General features: G+C 46.2%; 1 protein-coding gene and 1 pseudogene across 4 annotated transcripts; one reads left to right on the top strand and one right to left on the bottom strand.

Annotated features, from left to right (window-relative positions):
- Positions 1 to 747: 747 nt before the first annotated feature.
- LOC110598124 (large ribosomal subunit protein eL18 pseudogene) lies at positions 748 to 1,799 on the bottom strand (annotated as a pseudogene).
- A 4,680-nt stretch (positions 1,800 to 6,479) lies between these two features.
- Positions 6,480 to 23,058, top strand: Calcoco1 (calcium binding and coiled-coil domain 1). Of its 4 annotated transcripts, none has more exons than XM_078014533.1 (16): positions 6,480 to 6,625; positions 9,386 to 9,565; positions 9,895 to 9,997; positions 10,878 to 11,068; positions 12,683 to 12,841; positions 13,229 to 13,377; positions 15,037 to 15,127; positions 17,868 to 18,023; positions 18,232 to 18,486; positions 18,950 to 19,075; positions 19,533 to 19,628; positions 20,001 to 20,109; positions 20,300 to 20,499; positions 20,975 to 21,081; positions 21,305 to 21,376; positions 22,046 to 23,058. In XM_078014533.1, the coding sequence occupies exons 2-16, from the start codon at positions 9,410 to 9,412 to the stop codon at positions 22,221 to 22,223; spliced, it is 2,148 nt and encodes a 715-aa protein (XP_077870659.1). In that variant the 5' UTR covers positions 6,480 to 6,625; positions 9,386 to 9,409; the 3' UTR covers positions 22,224 to 23,058. The 4 variants fall into 4 exon arrangements, with proteins under 4 accessions (XP_077870659.1, XP_005325118.1, XP_040136468.1 ...); XM_078014534.1 differs by having other exon boundaries at positions 6,580 to 6,598; XM_005325061.4 differs by lacking the exon at positions 21,305 to 21,376.
- The last annotated feature ends 626 nt before the right edge of the window (positions 23,059 to 23,684 follow it).

The following is a 23,684-nucleotide window of genomic DNA, read 5'->3' on the forward strand; positions in this document are numbered from 1 at the left end:
GAGTAGCCACTCTGGCCCTCCTGCCCCCCCCACCCCTGTCCACATACGCGCTAAGCACCTGGTGGTCCTCCACGGACTGCAGCTTATGCCCCTCCGGCCAGGAGCAGCACTGGGGGAGGGCAGGGGCAAGCTCTGTTGGTCCCTGTGCCAGGCTGGCAGCTGAGGCTGTAAGAGATGGGCAAGAGGCCAGGCGGATGGCCAGCACCATGTGGCTTGTGCCCAGGGCCAGATTGGGGTGGGAAGTGGTGGGCTAGGTGCCCAGGCACTCCACCCTCCAAAATGCCACACAATCTGTGAATGTAAAGAGACAGAAAGAGGGACCCAGACAAACAGAGACAAGGACATCCTCTGAAACCACACAAGTCAACCCGTGGCCCCTCCTCAGCCATTCCCCCTGCACAACACCGACCCAGGCACCAAGGAAGTCACCGTGAGCTGAGAAGGGGGGGCCACCCAGTGATTTTCTTTTCGATTACGACCATCTCAATCGAGTAAATAGGGGTGCAACCAGAAGATAAAAATGATTCCTCTACGGAGAGAGGGGCTAAGACCCGGGGAGGGGGTTCTCCGTGGATTTTGATGGATTTCTAGTGATCTAATCACGGAGCAAATGTTTGATGTACAATGCGGGTGAACACCTGTGGTCTGCAATTCCAACCCTGCTCCTCTGGGCGCTAACTGCACGCGCGAATGCGCAGAATCTTTATCTATGATTAGCTCCTCTGTTTCTCCCCAGCACTTTGGTTTCTAAATCTTCTTTTTGTTTTGATTTGTTTTCAAAATTAGAAATCTCTGTATTAACAGTAAGACCCAGGGTTGGTTTTTGTAGCCAGGGCTGACCCTCCGGTTACTGGCATGCTTGAATTTCCAGCCCTTGGAAGGGCTTGGTGTGGCTGAATAGGGTCCTGGGAGCCTCACCAAAATGCCGGTACCACTGCCCTTGGGGGAGTCCAGGGCCAGCTGGTCGAAGGTGAGGATCTTGCCCACGGCCTTGAAGATGAAGCTGTGCGCTTGGCTGCTTATGCCCAGTGCCCATACCTTCAGTTTGGGCACTACCTGAACACGCTCGTCATCTGTTATGGTCCCCACAACCACAGCCGTTTTGTTTTCTCCTCCAAGATGCTTCATCTTCCCGATCATCCGGGAGAGGGAGAAAGGTCGCCTTTTGGTGAGACTCATGAACAACCTCTTCAGTACTCAGTTGAAAGTGGAATTGGCTGGTGTAGCCAGAAACCTGTACAACTTGACCAACAGCCTTAGGTAATGTCTTGGCTCTTGGGTTCCTTGGGTCAAACCTTTCGGTCCTTGTGGCAGATGTCCACTCCCGTGATGGTGCTGCAGCTGGGCCTGGTCCAGAAAGCCCTAAATCATTCTTCATCTTCTCCTTTAAGAGCAAATTAATGACAGAAAAGAAGATTGGGCCCAGATTAAAATCACTGAAAAGCCTTCTCTCCAGAGGCATCTTTTTTTCTCAAAACAACTCTAATTCTAGAATGTTGGCTTAACCCACTGGATAGAGAGTGGGGTGGGCCTTTGGAACAAGAGACCACAGAGCTGTTTCTTACCAATAGATTCTAAATAGAAGTGATGTGTTACTTTCAAGACACAGAAGGGTGGCTATGCCCTCTCCACAGGCGGACTCTTCCTTGGATGCTGGTGGGAAGACACCCAGGCAACCTGAAGCCACATCATTAAGATAGCAGATCCACAGCATGAACAGATCTAGATTCTTGAGTCCACTGATCACAAATATCCACACAGGCTTACATGAAATAGAATTCATTACGGCGTGAAGACATTGCGATCTTGGGGTTGTCCGTTATAGCAGGTACATCTTCCTCGATGCATGAATTGAGACACTGAGGCCAAAATGACCAAAAAAAAAAAAAAAAAAACAGGCCTGATGCACTGTTGAATTCAGACTGTGATGGATGTAGAAGATATAGAAAAGCACTTGGGAGTCAGAAATTCTTGATTTGAATCTCATATTAGCTATAGGCTGCAGCCAAGTTATTTACTATTTGTAAGCTTTTGTTTCTTCATCAATAAAAATTACATAACAATAATAATATGATCCATTCATAGTGTTGGCTATAAATACTATGAACATATTCAAGAATGTAGAAAGTTACAAATGTCACTGGCTATGATTCCAACAGTTGACCCATAATGCTTTTTTGCAAATTTATTTAATAAAGATGAATGAAGGAATAGGTAGATGAACTATCAGAGGATCACATGTTGCTCCCAAGTAATAAAGAAAGAACTAAAGACATTGCTATGGCTTGGATGTGGTTTGTCCCCAAGGGATCACATCTTGGAAGCTGAGTCCCCGAGTAGCCACGTTGAGAGTGTGAAACCTTGAAGAGGTAGGCCTAGTGTGAAGTCCTATGTCATTGGGGCTGTTGCCTTTGGCACTTGCTACTGAGCTACAAGCCCCAGCCCTCACAGAATTATTCTTCTGCTCAAAAATCATTAGTGACTAACTTCCCATTCTGATGAGAATTAAATTCAAACCTCTAAAAAAAGTAAGAAAAAAGAAAAACATCGAATTGTATATTTATTTATTTTTATGTGGTGCTGAGGATTGAACCCAGTGCCTCACACATGCTAGACAAGTACTCAACCACTGAACCACAACCCCAGTCCCAAGTTCAAACCTTTGAACTTGATGAATTCATTAAGAAAACACCACCTGCTGTAAAAATAAGCCCCAAATTTAGAAACTGACATATTGGTCAAGTGAAGTACAAAATAATGACCCTGAGGAGTGGGCAGTTCTGTGCCTGGTGAGGATTCAAGAAACCATGTCTCTTTTACCCAGGAGCTCCACCAAGGCCTTGTCCTGGCACATTCTAGGCAAGTGTTCTACCCCCTGAGCTGCATCCTCAGCCCTTTTAATTTTATTTTGGAACAGAGTCTTGCTAAGTTGCCCTGTCTAGCCCTCCTGGTTAACGGGCATGCACCATGCCCCCAGCTCGGCAGCTCTAACATCCTTAACATGTAGCTTTCAAGGTCACTGCACTTAAGATCATATGCATCAATCGCACAAGGAAAGAACATAAGGGATTTCCCTCAAGAAGTTTCAGAGGCCAGACCTGGGAAGAGAAGTGAGAAACTAGAAAACGTGGTGCAGCTCTGTGTTAAAGAGAGAAACACTTCCGATAAACACCATAGCAGGCTCCACCTCACTTGGCATTTAAGATGCTCTTCGACTCTGGTTTAAACCTACCTTTCAAACTTTATCTGCCACTATCTAGCCAAGGCTATTAGTCAGCTTTGCTGCAACATAATCCAACTCCAAATCTCGGTGACTTACAACAAAGATTTATCTCCGATTTAGGTATATGTGGGCTGTGGGTAGGCTGCAGCTCTGCTCCATAGGTCTCATCCCAGGACCCAGGCAGAAATAGAAAACTTCATGTGCAATAGGCCCATTCTCATGGCAGAGAAAAAAAGAGGAAACTCGGATGCTTGACTGTAACATGAGTCACATCTCCTCCATTCCATCTGCCAAGACACGAAACATGACCAAGCCCAAAGTCAACAAAATGAGGCATATTACTCCTTCACAAGAGATACTGTAAGTCACACGGCAGTGGGCAGAGGAAAGAGGACATAACTCCAAACAATATCAATCTACTACAACTGACATCTTCTAAATAGAGTACATGGCAGACATTACTAATTAGTCCCAGCACTCTTTCTTTTTCTTTTCTTTTTATTTTTTAGTTGTATTTGAACACAATACTTTATTTCATTTATTTTATGTGGTACTAAGGATCAAACCCAGTGACTCACCCATGTTAGGCAAGCGCTCTACCACTGAGCCACTACCCCAGCCCCAGCACTCTTTCTTCAGAGTTCTCAATACAGCCATTACCAATAATGTGAGATTTTTAAAGAACTAAAATTAGAGCTGTGGCTGTGGCTCAGCAGTAAAGTGCTCATCTAGCATATGCAAGGCCCTGGGTTCAATCCTCAGCACCACATAAAAATAAATAAATAAAATAAAGGTATTGTGTCCAACCACAATTTTAATATTTAAAAAATAAATATTAAATAAAAGAATTAAAATTAATTTTCTATGGGCTGGGGTTGTAGCTCAGTGTAGAGTGTTCGCCTCACATGTGGAAGGCACTAGATTCAATCCTCAGCACCACATAAAACTAAAATAAAGGCATTGTGTCCATCTACAACAAAAAAAATATTTTTAAAAAATACGCTAATTTATGCACCTCTCTAGACTACAATAAACACTATCCATTCCCATTTCTGAACCTTTGCTTCAACTTAGAATAAGGTTGCCCTTTTTTTGATGTTTATTTTTTAGTTGTAGTTGGACACCACACCTTTATTTCACTTATTTATTTTTATGTGGTGCTGAGGCTCGAACCCTGGGTCTCGCACATGCGAAGCAAGCACTCTACCGCTGAGCCACAACCCCAGCCCAAGGTTGCCCTTTCCAGTCCTTATTTTGCCAAACTATCCAAATCCAATCTGTCCTTCATATATCTATATTTTATTTTCATTCTTTCAATAAGATTTATTGACTACCTAGCAAGGTACTTGACACATATTTGTTAGATAAATCTGTTTCACATTACCTGTGCCTTGCACTGAGCACATAAATGCTCAGTGAACACTTGTTGCCTGATTAACAGCACTGTTCTTAGAGCAATGGGAATTAACAACACATACCAACCAGGTGTGGTGGCATGTGCCTGTAATCACAGCTACTTAGGAGGGTGAGGCAACAGGATCACAAATTCAAGGTCAGCCTCAGGAACTTTGGCAGACCCTATATCAAAATAAAAGTAAAAGAGCTGGGGAAGTAGCTCAATAGTAGAGCTTGCCTAGCACATGAGAGGCCCTGGATTCAATCCCAGCACCACAAATCAATCAATAAATAATAACACATACCAGAATTTCTTGGGTGTGAACATGGTACACTGACTGCTTGTGCTTGAGTCCTGATTCTACCACTCAAGGCAAGTCACTGTCTACACCTCAATCCCATCCTACGTAAAATGAGGATAACAATAGGGCCTACTATAAAATGAGGCTGATTAAACACATTGCAGGCATCCAATAAATAGGTTATTATCATTTTAGCTCTGAGACTGAGGATTTCTGCATTTGTTTTTGGTTTTTGTCATTGTTGTTTGTTTTTTATAAGCCTTTACTTTGAGTGGAAAATGAAAACTACGAATCCACTTGAGATGTGGGTCCGTGAACAGGCCCTACTCTTAGCCCACCCCAGGACTTCAAGCCATCTCCTCATCCAGCAGCTTGCTCCCTAACTCGTAAATCTTGACTAATGACACAGACACGTCACCTTAATGCTTGCACAGCCCAGTAACCTATTAAGTGCTTGGAGATCTTCAGATGAAAGGCACCAAAGGGCAGGCACCAGATACCCTATTCAGTCATAAAAGGAAAAAAAAAAAAAAAAACTTGGGAAAGTCCCATAAGTTAGTGCAGCAGAAAATTAAAGCAGGCAGCTAAGAAGAGAAAAATCAATCCTTAGACTGTAATCCCTTAACACCTAGACAGGGAGATAACTCTGAATGCCTCTGAATAAAGACTTGTAGGAAGCGGACAGGGGGAAAGGATGCTCAAGTCTTTAATGCAACTTGAGGTGTGTGGGAGGAGTGTAAATCTTTCACCTCTTACACAGAAAAGCAGAACAACGAACTGTATTGTTATCCTAATTAATTTAAGCCAGTTAAAAGGCTTGGGCAAATAGGCCCCTGTAAGTGGCTTGTTTGTGAGTGGTGACAGGTCCTGAATTATACCAAGTTCCCTATTCAACGTCATGTTTCTCATTCCACAGCTCCCACCACCACCTCAGGCAATACATCCTCTTCCTAGACCCAGGGGCCACTCTAGGGGAGCCCTGTCTGGGTGTGTGAGTTCTGTCAGCAACCCCTCGGCACAGCAACCCTCAAGTTGCAAGAAAATGGTCAACAGTGTAGAACAAGATGTGTCCCTGAGGTTGGAGCAAAGAGAAAACTACTGCCACAAATTTGAATTTCTCGTGCCCTAAATGGTGACCAGCAGTGGTATAATGACAACACCGAATAAGGATCAGAACAGTTCCAACCGTCGCGAGCTTTATTTTTCTTCTCCTGTAAGGTGTGTATAACACTAGACCTATCTCACAGGTGGTTGTGAATACAGAAAGAGGAAGAAATCCCTGAGAGCATCTTTCCACAGTACAGCAACAGGCAGAACGCATTGGAGCCGTAAATCCTTCCCCCAACACCCCGCTCCAGTGCGTGCTACAAACCAGAAGCCACCACTAGCGATGCCTGTCCCTCCTGAGGAATTATGGGCCATGAAGTCTTTTGGTGGCCACACCCTCAAGACCATCACGGAAACCAGGACTACGCCTCCCAGAAGGCCGCGCGGAGTCCGCTGAGCCACCGCCCTCGGCTCCGCCCCCTTGAGCGCAGCATCCTGGGATGTGTAGTCCTAAAAGCAGCAAGCTTAGTTGCGAACCAGCCGCGGAAGAACCACATACTCCAGAAGTCCTCGCGTCCCCTCTCCCCCGCCCCTCCTGGAGTCGGAGTGCTGTTTTTGTTGTTGGTGAAAGGTGAGGGAACAGCTGATCGCCTGTGGGGTAAGAAACTTGGCCTAATTCGCGGGGTGGTCTTACGGTGGGGGGGCGTCACCCCACTTTCCAGCCTGTGAAAGGATAATCCAAGGGAACTATAGAGGCGGATGCGGGAGCGTTTGGATTTTAATACTTTACGTACTGGAGAAGCCACCCCCACGTTTTGGGTGTTCTTGGTTTCAAGGGGCCCCTGAGCAAGGGGTGCCCCCTCATTGTCCTCAGTCTCTTCTTGGGCCTTCTTTATAAAGCTTGATACGTTTACGGAGGGTTTGAGGGAGCCGAAATTTTTACTTATTCTCTTCCAAGCAAGGTTTGACCCTCACAAACCCCACTCTCACCCCAATCCAAAGGCCTTCACTACGCAGAATCTCCGAGGGGAAAAACTTCCAAGTTGTGAAACGTCAAGGCATTCTAGAGCCCTAGAGAGTGGAGGGATCGCGCGCGCACACGCGCACACACACACACACACACACACACACACACACACACACTGACACCCATACCCATGTGAACATCGGAATCTAACCACATATACTTTGGGTGCCCAGAACTTTTCAGACAGGAAGAATGTTTGCAGCTGTTATGAATCTTCATTGTGGGGAGTATTTAGGGGTTCCTCAGGCGTAGATCTTTCGAAACAATTTACACTCCCCCTCCCCCCAGAAGTAATATACTTGGAGAAAATATGGATTAGTTTTAACCAGGTATTTTTTGAAAAATCCAAACTGTATTCAATCTCTATTTTAGAGGAAGAATGTACACCTTTTTATATTGCTGACCCACCTTTCCTTCTCCACTGAGTTTCTGTTTTCAGTCTGATGTGGGTTTGTGGTGTTTGGGACATGCACGTGACCAGTAGTGATGGCTAATTGAACACATCGGCTGCAACTGACCCGAGGCAGATTAGTGGGCTGGAGAGGAGAGAAGAGGGATGGCTCACAGCCTTTGGTTGAGGAGTTCCCTGGATTGTTATTATTGTCAGCTTTCCTCACCCCACCCCCATATTTTCTAATTAACTCTCCCCAGCTACTTGGAACATCCCTTCTTCCAAACCCCATCCCATAGCATGTCTTCAGCTACCAAGGTAGACAGATGACAGGTTCAGGCACTTAGCACTGCACCTAAGAGGAGCAGAGAGAAAATGGAGAAGGAAATGTTATAACTGTGTTAACATCCAGTCAGACCAGTAGGTATCCAGTCCTGTTTGAGGCAAGATTTTCTTGCAGGCCAAGAAGAATGATAGGTTCTTTTTAACTATCTCTTCCTTTTCTTAACACTAAATATACATTTCCCTTTCTCAAGGCCCCTTGCTTCCCACTCTCCAGCCTATCCCCTGTCCAGGGGTGAGGCTTTCCTGGCTCCAGGCCCCCACATTCCATCTCCCCACACTACCACGTTCCTGCTGAGTGTTTCACTCCACCCTTGAAGCTGCCGCCTCCAGAATTCTTGACTTCCTGGAATAATGACGTTAAGGGACAGAACCTGTCTTTCCTTGTATCCTCCCCTTGCCAGTGTTTCTTGGATGAGAGAAGAAGCCTTCTGCTTCTCTAGAATTTACTGGGGTAGAAATCTCAGAAAGGGGAATGGACTGAGAGCTCTGGGGCCAGGCCCAAACTGTTGGTCCCTTACAACCTCCAGCCATATTCCAGTTCTAAAGACTCAACTATTTCTTTCAGAGATTAATTGCTGCTTTCAGGTGTCATAATTCATTCCTGGGTAAAGTTGGGTCACAAGCTCAGAAGTAAATAAGGAGACCAGAATGAGAAGGCCCCATACCTCAGTTGGATTTTTTTTTAGTGTATTTTTTTTATTGGTTGTTCACAACATTACAAAGCTCTTGACATATCATATTTCATACATTAGGTTGAAGTGGGTTATGAACTCCCAATTTTACCCCAAATGCAGATTGCAGAATCACGTCGGTTATACATCCACAATTTTACATAATGCCCAATTAGTAATTGTTGTATTCTGCTAACTTTCCTATCCCCTACTATCCCCCCTCCCCTCCCCTCCCCTCCCTTCTTCTCTCTCTACCCCATCTACTGTAATTCATTACTCTCCTTGTTTATTTTCCCATTCCCCTCACAACCTCTTATATGTAATTTTGTATAGCAATGAGGGTCTCCCTTCATTTCCATGCAATTTCCCTTTTCTCTCCCTTTCCCTCCCATCTCACCTCAGTTGGATTTTGAGTTCAAGAGCCAGAGTTGTGGGAATGGGATGGGGAAATGGAGACTGAATAATCTGGAATTCTGAAGGAAGTTAATTAAGAGTCAAAAAGAAGGGACTGATGGGGAGCAAAGCCTGGGATACTGAGACTTGGTCAATGAGGCAGTGAAAAGGGAGTAAAAATTATAGACAACTGAATTCTAGGAAGTGCCTATGAGAACAGAAGGTACATCATGACTCCAGGGTGGGGACTGACTTGCAAGGCCAGACCTATGTTCTAGAGATTAAGAGTTATACCTTTAGGGCTGGGGTTGTGGCTCAGCAGTAGAGCGTTTGCCTAGCAAGTGCGGGACCCTGAGTTCGATCCTCAGCACCACATCAAAATAAAATAAAGATATTGTGCCCATCTACAACTAAAAAATAAAATATTTTAAAAAAAGAGTTATATCTTTAAAAAGTCCCATAACCCTCAGGAGCTGGAAACCAGGTATACCCTCATCTGCAGGTATAGTGACAGAGTTGTGGCTGGGTGTAGATAGAGCTGGGGTGATGGGAGTAGAGTGGAGAGACTTTTTCAACTCTTTTATTTCATAGGAGAGCAGATATCTTGAGGGCAGGATGGAAGAATCATCACTAAGCCGGACACTGTCCCGGGGAGGAGTCAACTTTCTGAATGTTGCCCGGACCTACATCCCCAACACCAAGGTGGAATGTCACTATACCCTCCCACCAGGCACCAAGCCCAGTGCCAGTGACTGGATTGGCATTTTCAAGGTAACTCTGAAACCCCTCTTGTCTCAGGTTTATGGGACATGGGTTGATTAGAATAAGGGAAATGACTAGGTTCTTGGATTCCTTATGTTGATAGGGAAGAAGAGAGAAAGATGTCACCAGTGATAGAGGTCATCTTCTCAGCAAACTCACCTTCTCTCCATCTTAGCCTTGTTCTCTCCTTACACAGTAGTGTCCCCCCACTTTCCCTATCTCTTATTATCTTTGACATTGTAACACCACCCTACCCCCTGTTCCATCCCTCAGCCCCTCCACCATCCTTAGATGATAGTTCCATTGCTACACCCCTCTCCCATCTTGGTCTTTTTCAGGTCGAGGCTGCCTGTGTTCGGGATTACCACACGTTTGTGTGGTCTTCAGTGCCTGATAGTACCACTGATGGTTCTCCTATCCACGCCAGTGTTCAATTCCAAGGTATAAGGAAAGATGGAAAACTGGGAGGGTAGAGCCAAAAAGAAGTTGGGATAAGGATTCCGGGCTCAGAAATGTAAAAGGCACAGAGGACAAGGAAGTGAATGCTATAATACGAATATGAGCTATATGCAGTGGCCCATGCCTGTAGTCCCAGCTACTCAAGAGTCAAGGCGGGAGAACCACTTGAGCCCAAGAGTTCGAGGCCAGCCCAGGCAACATAGTAAGACCCCCAACTCAAAATGAAAAGAAAAAAAATACTCTAATAAGAATATATGTTACAGAGCTCTCAGAATAGACTGAGAGACAGGGACTTAGAGACAGAAGGATCTTTAGAGGGCATCTGATGCCATCACCTACCCAAAGAAGGAACTCCCCTTATGGAACTAGCGGGTGAAAAGAAGGTGAAGTAGCATCATGTATTGAGCGGAGGGTAGTCATAAGATTCTGAAAGTCCTAGGGTCAAATCTTAGCTCTGTTACTTACAGGCTGTTGGGCCTTAGGCAAATTACTTACCTCTTTGTTTCTGTTATATTAACAGTAAATGGGATACCAGGCTTGTAGGCACAATATGAAGATTTAAGGTAAAACTGTTAGTGCAGTGTTTGGTATAAGGTGTGTTTGGTATAAGGTGGGCACTCAATACATGGCAGCTAGCATTATGATGATGATTACAGGGGGCAGTGGGCTTGGGAAGGAGGAAGGAGAGTGTCCAAGGAACAGAAATAATCTGTGGGAAGAGAGAAATGGTATATGGGCTAGGGAGCAAGGGTCTGGAGCCAAGAACAATAGAAAATGTGGTACATTAAATGAGGAAAGGACCTGCAGAGCACTTGACATCCTGGATCATACTGGGGTTCTGGGTCCACTCTTTTTTCCACAGCCAGTTACCTGCCCAAACCAGGAGCACAGCTCTACCAGTTCCGATATGTGAACCGCCAGGGCCGGGTGTGTGGTCAGAGCCCTCCTTTCCAGTTCCGAGAGCCAAGGCCCATGGATGAGCTGGTGACCCTGGAGGAGGCTGATGGAGGCTCTGACATCCTGCTTGTTGTCCCCAAGGCCACCGTGCTTCAAGTGAGAAAAGAGCAATAGACTTGCTTGTAGGCAAGGGAGGGGAAGAGAACATTGTAAGGGGCCCTTCCCACCTCCCTCTCCCCTCATTTATGGCCTCAACTGAAGATCTCACCAAGTTTTCCTGTCAAGAAAGTTTCAACCTTGCTAGGGACATATGTAGCTCAGTGGACAGTCTCAACCTTGACATAGACATGGACTTGTGAATCAGGAAAGCAAGCCACTCACAGGCCATGCAACTCAGTTTCGTAAGAATTTTTTGAGACTTCCTTCTTTGAGCACTACATCCTGTCCTAGGCCCTAGAGGAAAATCCAAAGGGTGGATGAGGCCACTGAGAAGCAGTAAGGATGAGGCTTGCCTCCTGGGCAGGTGAGCAGCCAGAGCAGATAGGAGTGCCCAGACCTCTCCCATCCAGTACCACAGGCGCTGACCATGTTCTTGGTACTTCGAATGTGATGACTCCATGTTGAGATATAATCTGTTTTTTTAGTATTTAAAAAAAGGACTGTGAAATATCCCAATAATTTTTATACTGATTACATGTCAAAATGGTAATATTTTAGACCAGATTAGATAACATTATAAAATTAATTTTACATTTACTTTTACATTTACACTTACTTCCATTTTTAAGTGACTAGTGGAAAATTTAAACATACATGTGGCTTATATCATATTCCCAGTGGGCCAAATAGAGAAGAATTAGGAAGCAGAGGCAGATATTATCCAGAAAGCATTCCTGAAGAAAGGCAAAGGCCAGGGCAAGGTGGGAGCACATTTGTTCCCCAGATGAGAGGAAAGGGCCGAGGAGGCTCAGAAGGTGAGAGTGGGTAGCTTTTCTGTGATTTAGACAAACTCCTGCTCTCTAGAATCCCAAGTCTAATAAATAAATAGAATCAAACCAAGAATAGAAAGATAGTCACATCTCACCTAGGTCAGAGATGTGTGAGCTCCTACTTGGTGTTCTGTTTTCACAGTTATTACACTTATTTTAAGCCTCACAACAACCCAGATTAAGGGGTCACATCACAGATGAAGATGCAGAGGCTCAGAGGAGTTCAATAATTTATTTTAATATACCTATTAAAAATTGTATTGGAGAGGGGCTGGAGTTGTAGTTCAGTGGTAGAGGCTTTCCTGGCACATGTGAGGCACTGGGTTCAATTCTCAGCACTGTATATAAATAAAAAAAAATAATAAAGTCCATCAACAACTGAAAAAATATTTTTAAAAACAATGTACTGGAGATTTGACCCAAGTGTTTCCAACACTAGAACAGATTGGGTAAACTTAGGAGACCTCCCTGCTCTTGTCTGTGCCTCAGGCCAGACATGGGATTTTTGCCGCTGCTGGGTGAAGAAAGAACCAGACCTGGGGTGGGAAAGTAAGAGGAGTGGCAGAAGAGTGCCGACTGGTGTGTCTGAGGAGGTGGTGGACAGGGACTCTGTAGCCTCACCTGCTCACCCCTTCATGGCTCATATTGCCATGGCTTCCCAACCCTGAAGTGCATCTGGGGAGTGGTGGGACCTTCCCAATCCTGAAGTGCATCTGGGGAGTGATGGGGCCTTATAATGGGTGCTTTGCAGACACACCCTGTTCTCATTCTACCCCCGTAGAACCAACTGGATGAGAGCCAGCAAGAACGGAATGACCTGATGCAGCTGAAGTTGCAGCTGGAGGGGCAGGTGGCAGAGCTGAGGAGCAGAGTGCAAGAGCTTGACATGGCTTTGGTGACTGCCAGGCAGAATCATGCAGAGCTGACAGAGCAGTACAAGGTGGGAGTTGGGCCTGGTCAAGGGCTGGGCCTGGCTGCTCACCCAGCATCTGAAATTGGAACCCAGTGACAAGAGGGAAGGAGATGTTGGTGGGCTTTAAAAATGGTTCTGACATCAAGAAAATAGATTTAAGGGCTAACAAGTGGGTTTAAACTGAAATACATGAGATATGTCCCAAATTTGTAATAAGACTTGGTTCTCTGACCATGGGGATGTAAGGTGGGCCAGCTGTGTTCCCAGGTGAGGGAATGTCCTGGGCAGGCTTTTCAGGGAAGGCAGTGGATGGGGTGGGAGTTTAACATATGTGTGCTCTTCCTAATTCTTTGTCTTTTTCTTTGAGAGATGAGTCTCAATCTCCCTCTTCTTCTGTGGGAACTTTAATTCCAGGGGCTTTCCCGGTCCCATGGGGAGCTCACAGAAGAGAGGGACATCCTGAGCCGCCAACAGGGAGACCATGTGGCACGCATCCTAGAGCTGGAAGATGACATTCAGACCATCAGTGAGAAAGTGCTGACAAAGGAGGTGGAGCTAGACAGGTTAGGGGACTTTCTGCCCCTTTTTATGCCCTTTATTTCCTGTGACCCCCACCCTCTAGCCTCCTATTGCAGGCAGACAAATCTCTGTCTCACCTTGTTTCTCTGTCTCTTCTCAACTTCACTCAGAGTATTCCAACTACCATCAATGTTTCTACCTAGCTCTTTTTCATCTTTCCAAATGCTATTCTGTATTCATTATTTTCAGAAATAATTATAATTACCATTTATTGTGCAGCCACAGCTAAGCAAGAGCTAGGAGTGGAGGATTTGGAAGAAGAGAATGGGTAGAATAGTCAATGCAAGATAAGAAAGGATGGATTTCAAATTTTACCACAGGAAAGATAGGATTAGACTCTGTTTTCGCTTAAGAAATTCTAGAGCTAGTGATCCAGGAATCTGGGTCTCTCCCTTGAAAAAAAAGTATAAATCTTAGGGGCTTGGGGATTTAGCTCAGTAGCAGAGCATTTGCCTAGCATGAGCAAGGCCCTGAGTTTGTTTCTCAGCCCTGAAGAAAGAAAAAATCATAGAATATTAGCATTGAGAGTAATGTAAGGTATATTAGAGAAGGTCATTCTGAAGAGACAGCCTCTTTCAATTTTGGACAGCTGACACTTTAGTCTTATGTATAGGACCAAACTCTACCTTGATGTACCTTACCAATGGGTCCTGGGTTAGATCTTTGGAGCTATAAAGAATAAATGTTTCTTCTCTCAGAAAACTGTTATTTCTACCAAATAGCATAAATATTGACTATTTTCCATGTTTGTCCTTTAAATTTTTACGGGGTTAAATTCTTCAATTTTTTCATTGATCAAATATATTAATTTTCTTTCAGTACTGGTAGATTTGATATTTTTAAAAACTCTTTAAAGGAAAAAGTTCTTCTGCCCAAGGCCCAGAATAAAAAGTGAGTTGATATGAGAGGCTTCTTTAGGATACACTAGTGTTACCTTTAGGAGACACTCGATGTGTGTGTTCTCAGGGACTGTCTGGACCAGGGGTCAGCAGACTGTGACCACATGCCAAATCTAGTTTATTACCTGGTTTTGTACAGCCCATAAGTTAGAATGGGTTTTTAGATGTTTTATTGGTTGAAGAATAGATTAAAAGAATAATAATATTTTGGGATATGAAAATTACATGAAATTCAAATCCTAGTGTTCATAAGTGAAGTTTTATTATAATACCTGCTTATTTACTTACTGTATACGATGGCTGCTTTCACAGACAGTGGCAGAGTTGAGTAATTATTACAGGGACCACATGGCCTGCAAAGCTTCAATTGTTACTCTCAGGCCCTTTATCAAAAAAGTCTGCCAACTTCTGATCTAGAACAAAAGTTTATAAGCAATAGTGACTGCTCTTGATCTAGAAAAAAAACTGGATTCTAGTCTTTCAATTGAGTAAAAATAGGGAGCCTTCAGCAGAACATTCCTTAAAAGTGATAACTTGAAAAGAAAAGAAAATAGTTACATTTCTCAGTTTTGCTCAAGAACCAGATATCTTGAGTTCTTGGGACTTGGAATTGGGTCCTTTTGTTGGGGGACTTGAGCATCTGGAGCCAAATGGAGCAGGAACACTGGAAGAAGAGCACAGGACAGAAGTCTGGGTCCTTCTCTGAATGACCTGATGATCTGATATGTCATTCTCCACTCACAGGGTTAGAGACGCAGTTAAGGCCCTGACTCGGGAACAAGAGAAGCTCCTGGGGCAGCTGAAGGAAGTCCAAGCAGACAAGGAGCAAAATGAGGTAAGCACGGGCTCAGAGCTGGTGTGCTTTCTCAGCTGTTCATGGAGCCCTTTCTGAGTGCTGGGACAAAAATGTGAAGAAGACCCTGTGGACACTCTACTTCAGAACATAGTACCACACCCAGATTGAAATCAGTGAAAGTGGAATATAAGGAATGTCACAAGGGAAATCTAATACAGTATTATGGGACTCCAAAGAGTTGGATGAGAGCATATCTTAGAAACATTAGAAAAGGCTGTTAAAAGGAAGTCATGAACTAGCCTCCTACTTCCAAGTATTATTGGCTGCAGAGCCCCATCTTCCCCATCCCCAATGAAGTTTTACATCTTATGTAGAACCTCACTAAATAAATAAAAGCAATATTTTATTACTATAAATTTATTTCTTATGAATTTAAACATAAACATTAATTTATAAGGTAATGAAAGCAATTAAGTAAGTTTGATGGATACCAAACTTTGAAATTAAGGATTATGGATGACTGTTCTGTCAGCCTTAGCGGCCAATGCATTCCTATATTCTGTTTGGATTGTACAACATTGAGAACACCTTGAGTCACCACACAAGTAGGTGCAAGTGGTAACAGTTTTTGAACTGTTCGTCTTACAGTCTCAGTTTACTCTTCACTTCAATAGAAAATACAATAGAAATTTTATTCTGAGGTTTGCACAAAAATGAATTAACATTTTTAGAAATGTTAAACATTTAACAAATTAGAAACACACGTTGATGGATTGGTGATCTTCAGTATGTCAACTTGTGAGTCTATGTGCTAGTTTTAAACATAATTTTCAAAAAAGTTAGAACAATTTGGGGCTGGAGTCTAATTTGGGTAGAATGCTTATACAGCATGTACCAGGCCTTGCATTTCATCCCAGCACTGAAAATAATAACAGTAATAATAACAAGTTCAGGACTGGGGTTATGGCTCAATGGTAGAGTGCTTGACTAGCACATGCAAGGCCCTGGATTTGATCCTCAGCACCACATATAAATAAATAAAGGTATTGTGTCCAACTACAACTAAAAAAATAATAATAACAAGTTCAAATCAAATATTTACAGAACCCCTCAATTCCTCAGAATTTTGGACTTCTATAGAGTATGGTTTGAAAACTCTTTGCTCAGAAGTGAGGAATGGGTAGAATTTGAGTAGACAGAAAGGGAGGCTGCTTTAAAAGTACGGAGAGATAGGAGCAAAGGCTTAGAGACCAGAATACATATTCAGAGCAGGTGAATGTGTGAGTGAAGATTCTGAGACAAGGCTTAGGTCAGATTGTAGAGGATCTTGACTTAATTCTTTAAGCAGTGAGAAGCATTGGTAGTTTGCAAGCAGGGATGATATATACTTAAAGAATTATATTTAAAGAAGTTTAATCTGAAAATGGGCACGGTGGCGCACACCTGTAATCCCAGCAACTCAGGAGGCTGAGACAGGAGGATTGCGAATTCAAAGCCCACCTCAGCAATGGTGAGGTGCTAAGCAACTCAGTGAGGCTCTGACTCTAAATAAAATACAAAATAGGGCTGGGGATGTGGCTCAGTGGTCAAGTACCCCTGAGTTCAATCCCTGGTACCCCCCAAGAAAAGTTTAATTTGGTTGCCTTGTGAAAAATAAACTAGTTATTGAGTTTATTCAGTCAACCAAGCAAAAAATGACTAGAGCCTATGCTAATATGGTTGCAACAGTAATAAAAAAAGAAAACAAGGCTGGTGGCACATGCCTATAATCCCAATGATTCAGGAGGAGCACAAGTTTAAGGCCAGCCTCGGCAATTGAGCAAGGCTCTGAGCAATTTAGTGAGACCCTGACTCAAAATAAAAAATTAAAAGGGCTGGGGATGTGGCTCAGTGTAAAGTATCCCAGGGTTTAAAAAAGTAATTAATGAGTTAAATTTTTAAAAAAGAATAGGGCATAGTGGCACTTGCCTGTAATCCCAGACTCAGGAGGATCACAAATTCAAGGCCAGCCTTAGCAACTTAGCAAGACAGCCTCAAAATTAAAAATAAAAATGGCTGGGGAAATATCTCAGTGGTAAAGTAGAAGATGGAGAAGCAATAGGCTTTTTGGTGGGCAACTAGAGAGAACAGAACCATGCGTGGCACTAAGGTATCTAGCCTGGGTGGCTTGGGAGCTAGTTTGTTACTGAGAGTAACAGTAGAAAAGACTAGGGTGAGTGGTAGAATATGTTGAGTTGGAGGGGCTGGCAGGACATTCAGACTGGGTTTTGATTTAAGTTGAAAAGCAGGGCTGGGTGCATTGGCACACATCTGTGATCCCAATGACTTAGGAGGCCGAGGCAGGAGGAACAAGGCCAGCCTCAGGAACATAGTGAGGCCCTGTCTCAAAATAAAAAGTTTTGGGAATGTAGCTCATGATAGAGCACTTGCCTAGCATGTTTGGGCCCTGGGTTTAGTCACCAGTAACACACGTGCATATGTTTAGTCACCAGTAACACACACACACACAAGGTAAAATGGGAAAGCAGAAGTGGGATGTGAGACATCCACATTGAAGACCCCAGGTTGTGATGTTGGAAATACTTGTTTGGGAGCTGGATATTCAGTTCAAGTTCTTACAAGTTGAGAATCAAGTAGAGCTAGGAAGAGGTGAGCACTTGAGTTTGTATTAAGTCTAAGAAATGGAACCTTCTCCTCTCATCACAGTGACAGAGGTCACCCTCTCCCTGTTCACTCCAACACTTAGACCCCTTTTCTTACCTCTTTCCACTTCCATCAGGCTGAGCTCCAAATGGCACAACAGGAGAACCACCGCTTAAATGTGGAGCTGCAGGAGGCCAAGGGTCGGCAAGAAGAGCAGAGTGCTCAGGCCCAGAGACTGAAGGACAAGTTGGCCCAGATGAAGGATACCTTAGGCCAGGCCCAGCAGCGAGTGGTAAGTGAAGATCCCCAGGCAATAGGAAGCAGTTTATGTTCAAAAAGCTAGTTGTAGAAAAATCTGGTGGCCAGAGACAAGGGGAAGAGATACAGCTAAACACTAAACAACACAGTCCCAGGCCCTAATGCCAAGAGTGGGGAGTGGGGACCTGGTTCATAAATGTTTGCAAGGGAACTCTGACCTCCATCTCTTCCTTTCTCCTGAGGCTGAGCTGGAACCCCTGAAGGAGCAGCTTCGAGGAGCCCAGGAGCTTGCAGCCTCAAGCCAGCAGAAGGCTGCCCTTCTTGGGGAGGAGTTGGCCAGTGCAGCAGGAGCCAGGGACCGCACCATAGCGGAATTACACCGCAGCCGCCTGGAAGTGGCTGAAGTCACCGGCAGGCTGGCTGAGCTCAGTCTGCACCTGAAGGAGGAAAAATGCCAGTGGAGCAAGGAGCGGGCAGGGTTGCTGCAGAGTGTGGAGGTAGAAGGGCAGGGGGACCTGGCAGTCTCATGGCTACTGCCCCCACCTCTATGGGGATTCCTACATATGGGCAGACCCTCTGGGAGAATCTAAGAATACCTAGGGACGAGGAAGGGCTTGGAGGAAGGTGGAGATACACTGCTTTCTAGGCATGATCCACATCAGGTATCCCAATCCCCATCACCATAGCACCTTCCTTAGTTATCTTCCTTGGTACAGAAACATTACTGTTGTAGGTACCAGGCCCTGACATAATGTCCATTCCCAGTCAGCATAGCACCTTGCTGTCATGTCCTTACCCTTCATTCAGGGGGTATAGGAAATGAGGGAGGTAAGAAGGGAAAGTGGCTCAACCATTCCATTCAACAAAAGAAGGGACATGGTGAGAGATGGTGCTGTTGCTAGTGGCGTCCGTCCCTTTTTCTTCATGACTTCACCTCCCATTCCTTTGACCATCTCCCAGGCAGAGAAGGACAAGATCCTGAAGCTTAGTGCAGAGATCCTTCGGCTGGAAAAGGCAGTTCAGGAGGAGAGGACCCAGAACCAAGTGTTCAAGACTGAACTGGCCCGGGAAAAGGATTCTAGCCTGGTGAGGCACCTGACCTCCATGAGCCCCATCTGTGTCCTCCTGAGGCATTTGTGCTCCTTCACTGTCCTGAGTGTGGGCTCAGACATGCCAGGTGCATGTTTCTTTGTTAGGTGGCACCTCAATTGCACACCTTCCAGCCCTATTTGGTTTGAATATGGAATATCTGCTCTTGGCCCATATATGGGCCTATAAAGGGTGACTTAGGAGAATTATAGAGTGCTCTCCTGGTATGACCAAGGCCTCTACACCCCAGACTAGGACAATCTTCTGTGTCCACACTCAAGAAGCAGAGACTGAGACTCTGTGGCCAGAACAAAGATCTTATAGAGGAAGAGCATTGTGTATGTCAGAGCAGAGGTGGGGGAGACCTGGTTCTAGATTGTTGATCCAGATCCCAAAGCCCAAGTTCTTGGATTCACATTCTAGGTCCAGGTTCCATCTGGCCCTCTACCCTCAGGTGCAGTTGTCAGAGAGTAAGCGCGAGTTGACAGAGCTTCGGTCCGCCCTGCGTGTGCTCCAGAAAGAAAAGGAGCAGTTGCAGGTAGAAAAGCAGGTGAGAACCAGAACTCAGCCTCCTGGGTGCCAGATCTGAAGATGTGGGGGCTTGAAACTCTGTATTTTCTTGTCAATTCTTGTCTTAGAAACTGGAATCTCTAAGAGGGCCCAGAGGCTAGAAAGGAGACCATGGCTCCTCTTATTAAATGACTTGGTAGGGCAGGGGAGGATCACCGGGAGAAGAGAGGGATGTCAGGGTGAAGGAAATGTCCTGGGAAAGGAAATCTAACCTATGTTCCCCCACCTATGGTGAAGGCGCCTCATCCTGAGGAGGGAGGAGTTCATCTTGGAGCCAGCAGAGGCCATTTAGGCCATTAAGATCAGCATCTTCCCAGCCTCAAGCACCTGTCTCTTTCCTCCCCAACTCCAGGAACTGCTAGAGTACATGAGAAAGCTGGAGGCCCGCCTGGAGAAGGTGGCAGATGAGAAGTGGAATGAGGATGCTGCCACAGAGGACGAGGAGACCACTGCGGGGCTGAGTCTGTATACTCCCAATCTTGTGACACCTCTTCCCACTCCTCCTCCCCTTGTTGAGGAAGGAAGTGCCTTCTTCCTTCCCAGGCCCTGGCCCCTATTTAGTGTAACTATCTCCCTCATCCAGAGGAGATCAAGCTGATCTAGTCCTTTAGCAATGCATCCTTCTTTTTCTCTGCCTGTCTCTTCCTATAGGCTGCCCAGCGCCTCTCACAGACTCAGAGGATGAGTCCCCAGAAGACATGAGGCTCCCGCCCTATGGCCTGTGTGAGCATGGAGACCCAAGCTCTTCTCCTGCTGGGCCCCGAGAGGCTTCTCCCCTGGTTGTCATCAGCCAGCCGGCTCCCATTGCTCCCCACCTCTCAGGGCCAGCTGAGGACAGTAGCTCTGACTCGGTGAGCAGTAAGGGGAGCCTGAGCTGAAGCAGTAAGAAGTGGGTAGGGCCACATACACCCAGGAGTCCCAGCCTCCACAGCAGGAAGTCTGTGCCATAGGGCACTCTCTTTTATGTTTTTGTTTTTGCAGAGCCGAGGAGGAACCCAGGGCCTGTTGCTTGCTAGGCAAGCACTCTACCACTGAGCTCCATCCCCAGCCTCCAGGGCTCTCTTTTGTTCTCAGGGGAGAAGAGGCAAACACAGCCTCTTTTCAAGGCCACCAACGGATACCACCCCAAAACCCAGTCCAGCCCAGTCTTCACTTCCAGCCCCTGCTGCTCTTAACCACCTGCTCCCATCAAAATGCCTCTCCTGCCTTTCTCTTCCTACAGCCCCCTGCCCACTGTCCCATCCTTCTCTTCCCTGACCTGTCCCCATGTGCTGCTCCCCCACCTTTGACACCACCCCAAACCCTATCCTATCTCTTTGGTCCCAGGAGGCTGAGGACGAAAAATCAGTCCTGATGGCCGCTGTGCAGAGTGGGGGTGAGGAGGCCAACCTGCTGCTTCCTGAACTGGGCAGTGCCTTCTATGACATGGCCAGGTGGGTGCGGAAGAGGAAGACACAGGGGAGAGGGGACAAAGTTGGTGGGAAAGAGCGTCCGTGTGAATAGTCACCATGCCCTGCTTCAACCTTCCCTTCTTGGCCTCAGCCAAAAGGAGGAGATGCAGGTTTGGTTGACATAGAAAATCACCCAGTGCTAGAGTCCCAGGTACCTCCAGGTAATCTCTCCCCCTGCCTTTAACTGGCTTCTGTGTTGTTCTAGCACCATCTTCCGTGGAGCCCAAATTGCCCTGCATCCCCTCTCTCCTGCCCCTACCCCTTCCCCAACCACCAGGTAGGTACCTAGTAGGCTCCTTGGGAGAGAAAGGGAGGTGATCCAGTTCCCCAGGGATAGGAGCGTAAGGAAAGTGGGACCCAGCAGCTATTTGACTGAACCTGAGGTGTTGTCCCTCTTCCCTGACTTCCTTTGGGGAACTCTTTGGGAGGGGAACTCCCCAAGGATGTGAGGAGGGTTCAGGTGCCAAATTGCCCCCTTCTGCCTTCCCTTTTCTTCCCTGGGTCAGGAGGGCAGAGTGTGGGGAAGAGAGATTTTATCATCAAGCCCCCAGCTCTGCCTGGGTATGAGATGGGCTCGGGGCAGGGAGGGAGTGATGCTGTCATCCTTCTCTGCTGGAGCAAGAAGATGAAGGACGATGTCAGCCTCATTTTCAGCCTCATTAGGCAGCAGACGGAGATGGAGGGAGGAGAGCAGGAGGCTGGGGGATGGGTCCTGCGCTAGAGAGATCAGCGGGACCTCAAGAAAAGAGGCCATGGGGATCTGGAAAAGCTCCACTGTTGTCGGGAGGAAGCTGCCCTAGGAGAGGCTGGGACGGAGACAACCAGGATGCTGCGTGAGGAGCAGGATGATCTGGGCCAAGGCTTGGGGGTCCTGCTCCCTGAGGTCTGCAGGTCAACAAGGCACAGAGTACACTAACCCTCTCCTTTTCCCTCTGTCCCTCTTTAGTGGCTTTACTGTGGGACCCCTGTCAGAGGCCAGCACTGGGGGCCCTGCCACCCCCCCATGGAAGGAGTGCCCTATCTGTAAGGAGCGCTTCCCTGCTGAGAGTGACAAGGATGCCCTGGAGGACCACATGGATGGACACTTCTTTTTCAGCACCCAGGACCCTTTCACCTTTGAGTGATTCCCCCCCTCTCTAGTATATGCACAAATATACACTTACACACACATGCACACACTCATGCACAGACACACACTTGGGTCTCATACATGTTTTCCATCACACCAAGTTCCATAATATTCTGCTCCTGTGTGCCCTGTTTTCATCCCACGCTTTCTAACTTCGTCCTCTCCCGCCTGGCCCTTTTGTCCCAGGCAGGGGTCCTTCTTGGAAGCAGTGGCTGCATTTATCCCCTGAAAGCGGTTTTAGAGGAACCAGGATGGAGAAGACCTTCCCCTCTGGGAATAGAATTGTCCACTGCTAGCCCCGGAGGCTTCTGGTATCTAGAGCCACCACACACAGGCTCCTACACACTCCCCTCTCTGTTGCCCCAAAGCCAGTTCCTGGGGCACCACACTTTCTCTTATTTGGGGCTTATGTTTATTTACCTGAGTTTTCTCTGGGGCCTGTATAGAGGCAGCAGTGTGGACATCATGACCTCTTTGGGTCTCAGCTTCAGTGGTTCCTCTTTCTGTTCCCCACTTGACTTCCACACCCCATCCCAGCCTTTCCCATAGCCTTAGATATTAAGTTTGGAGGTTCATTTTGTATTTTTAAGGATTCCTGTCTGTCTCCTGCCACCCCCAACCCCCCACATACACCCATATCTTTACATGGAAAGAAATAATGTATTTGTGCCTTCTGTGAGGGATGGGGGAACAAGTGATTCCAGGTGTCCTCATTTCCTGGCCTCTCCTCCTTCTCAAGGTCCCCCACAGCAATAAAAACTTCTTCCTCCCGCCTTATCCCTCCCCTCTTATATGTAGTTTGGACAAATATATTTATATGATATGTGTAACCGTTGTCATAAAATGTGTGTTTAATAGGAGGTGTGACTAGAGGGTCCAGGCTTGACTCCTAGACCCCAGGGGTGTGGGGGAGAGGGGCAGAGATAACTGCTGAGCAGTCATCTTCCCACTGTTCCTCCTTAATAGGCTGGGGGGCCGGGGGCTGGCACAGGAGGGAATAGCAGGTGAAAGAACTTTTGTCCCAAAAGGGGAGGTCTGTTTCGGATCACAGTGCAGCGGGGAGGAGGCAAACTGATGGGCCCTGCTCAGGGTGGAGTGTCCAGTGGGGCACGCCTGGGGAGTGGGGCCAAGGTCTCCATTGCTCACACCATAGCAGCCATCACTGTGCCTTGTGCTAGAGGACATGCATTACTCCCATCAAGAGTGAACATCATTCAGCACTCACTTAGTAAAAAACACCCTGAGCCCCATACCTCTGAAGAAAATTTTCTATTCCTCCCATCCCTGCCTCTCCCTCTCCGTCCGCTGCCGTCTTCACACACCCGCAGTGCACTCTGTGACTCCACAGTCGCGAAAACACATCCATCCACTCTAACCAGCTTCACGAGCTAGACACATCCACAGCATCATAAAGCATTTATTAAGGACCTGTGTGCTCACCAAGGCTCTCAGCAGT

Source organism: Ictidomys tridecemlineatus, chromosome 6 (genome assembly GCF_052094955.1).
Source record: "Ictidomys tridecemlineatus isolate mIctTri1 chromosome 6, mIctTri1.hap1, whole genome shotgun sequence".
Taxonomy (NCBI): Eukaryota; Metazoa; Chordata; class Mammalia; order Rodentia; family Sciuridae; genus Ictidomys; species Ictidomys tridecemlineatus.

Bases quoted from the DNA above. Each gene is read 5' to 3' on its own strand.
- Calcoco1 (XM_078014533.1), top strand. From the start codon at position 9,410: ATGGAAGAATCATCACTAAGCCGGACACTGTCCCGGGGAGGAGTCAAC. The intron at 19,076-19,532 runs GTGAGGCACCTG...CTCTACCCTCAG, and splicing joins GGGAAAAGGATTCTAGCCTG to GTGCAGTTGTCAGAGAGTAA. The intron at 21,377-22,045 runs GTAGGTACCTAG...GTCCCTCTTTAG, and splicing joins ACCCCTTCCCCAACCACCAG to TGGCTTTACTGTGGGACCCC.